The 2,144-nt window shown below is 41.8% G+C and overlaps 1 protein-coding gene across 1 annotated transcript; it reads left to right on the top strand.

The window, feature by feature from the left end:
• The first annotated feature begins 230 nt into the window (after positions 1-230).
• On the top strand, positions 231-1,887 carry LOC105046075 (NAC domain-containing protein 100). Its single transcript, XM_010924571.3, has 3 exons — positions 231-571; positions 667-947; positions 1,026-1,887. The coding sequence occupies exons 1-3, from the start codon at positions 388-390 to the stop codon at positions 1,644-1,646; spliced, it is 1,086 nt and encodes a 361-aa protein (XP_010922873.1). The 5' UTR covers positions 231-387; the 3' UTR covers positions 1,647-1,887.
• Positions 1,888-2,144: the final 257 nt, after the last annotated feature.

Raw genomic sequence — 2,144 nt, 5'->3', positions numbered from 1 at the left:
CCTGGAAACTACACCACGGGAATTAGAACACTAAATCAAGGTATAGGAAATAAAAAAGAAAGTGATAGACCACGACAAACTTGATAAATTTATCATTGAGAAGAACTCTAATGATAACAATAGCAACCACATCACAAAAACCAAGTGGGCCTACCAAGAAGGCTTGTTTGGCAAGTGCCTTCGTTGGCACGGATCTCAGCCCCACTATTTAAGTTGGCTTCTTCTTCTCTTATCTTCTTTCTTATTCCCAACTCTTTCCATCTCTTTCTTTCCTTTCACCTCCTTTCTGAGAGTTTTAGTTCTTTGCACTCCTGTTTCCTCGTCTTGGTCTTCAGCCTTCGTTCATCAATTGATTGTTAGGAGGACTTGGCTTTTAGAGGTGCAACCATGGGAGAGGTCCCAGTACTGGCCGAGGAGGAATGCATGGACTTGCCCCCTGGCTTTAGATTTCACCCCACAGATGAAGAGATAATAACCTACTACCTCTCGGAGAAGGTTGTGAATCCTAGCTTCACTGCAAGAGCTATGGGAGAGGTGGATTTGAACAAGTGTGAACCGTGGGATCTTCCAAGTAACATTCTCACCCCTGGTCTCTCCTTTTATATTTTGATTTTGGCTTTTGGGCTGTGTTTTGATCTTTGTGCGTCTTCCTTGTTGCCATCTCAGGCAAGGCTAAGATGGGAGAGAAGGAATGGTACTTCTTCTGTCAGAAGGGAAAGAAGTACCCTACAGGCGTGAGGATAAATAGGGCCACAGAATCTGGGTATTGGAAGGCCACAGGAAAGGATAAGGAGATTTATAGGGGCAAAGGGATCCTTGTGGGGATGAAGAAGACCCTGGTCTTCTACAAGGGAAGAGCTCCCAAAGGAGAGAAGACCAACTGGGTCATGCATGAATTCAGACTTGAAGGCAGAACCCAATTTTATAATCACCATAGAACTCCAAAGGTACTTGTGCTTTCTCATAATTATTCTCCCTTACAAGTTGCTTGAGGTCGACTTCTAAATTTATTACGGTGATTGCAGGACGGATGGGTTGTGTGCAGGGTTTTTCATAAGAGCACAGGAATCAAGAGAAGCCCAATCTCAGAGCTTGCGAGGATGAACTCATCTGGAGATGATACTATGGAGACTCTCATGGATCCTTCCTATTTCAATTCTGACAACACGCCTAGTTCGAGCTTTATTGATGGTGGAGATGGTGGCAGTACTGTTAGAGGGATTTCTATGACCTCGATGCCTTCCAACTTCTCCACCATGTTGGGCTTAGAGGATCCACAATACAAAAGTCCCATGGCTAACATCTTCCCTAGTATCAACAACCAAGAGAGAACATCAATGCTCTTCCAACAAATCCCTGCTCAAAATCCTTATTTCTTACTTCCGGGGTCGGCCAACTTGAGCTATTTGCAGCAGGAGCAAGCAATTGCGAAAGCTCTATCTAATGGCCTCAAGGGTACTTGCAAGTTGGAGCAGTTCTCCAATTCAATGGCCTCACAGGACACAGGATTGAGCAATGATCGGAACACCGAATCATCCTCGGCCATATCAAAGCATGAGATGAGCAGCTACCGGTCCTACAATGAGCTTGATGGTGGGTTTGCTGCTGGACCAGTTCTAGATTTGGACAATCTGTGGAAGTACTGAATGTTCTAGATTTTGGACCAGTTCATTTATTTGACAGTACTAGTTGAATCTTGCTTCATCGAGTTGTTGAATCTTGCTTCATCGAGTTCTTTCCGAGACCACTTGTATATTTTCACAAAAGAGCTTGTCTTTCAGATATTCTTACTGTCTATAGACTTCAGATTGCGTAGTGATTATATCACACTTCATATGTGTCTAATGGTTGAATATAAGTGACATATGTTGTTTTGATTTCTTTGAATTTTCTTATATTTGTGAGGTGTTAATTTGCAGTAGAAGGAAACATATTGGAAACACACAAGACAATATTTCTTATGCATACTATGTTACTAGCTATAATCCCAATATAAGAATTAATCATATAATGGAGATATTCTTGGCACATCATCTAGCCATGCTTCAAAACTCTCTTTTCCTCTTTTCGTTTTACTTGGAAACCTTTTTAGATGTCGTGCAAAAAATAGGATGAATCACTTCAGTCAAAACCAATTGATAATT

This window comes from Elaeis guineensis, chromosome 5 (genome assembly GCF_000442705.2).
Source record: "Elaeis guineensis isolate ETL-2024a chromosome 5, EG11, whole genome shotgun sequence".
Taxonomy (NCBI): Eukaryota; Viridiplantae; Streptophyta; class Magnoliopsida; order Arecales; family Arecaceae; genus Elaeis; species Elaeis guineensis.
This window is presented reverse-complemented; position numbering and strand designations above follow the sequence as displayed.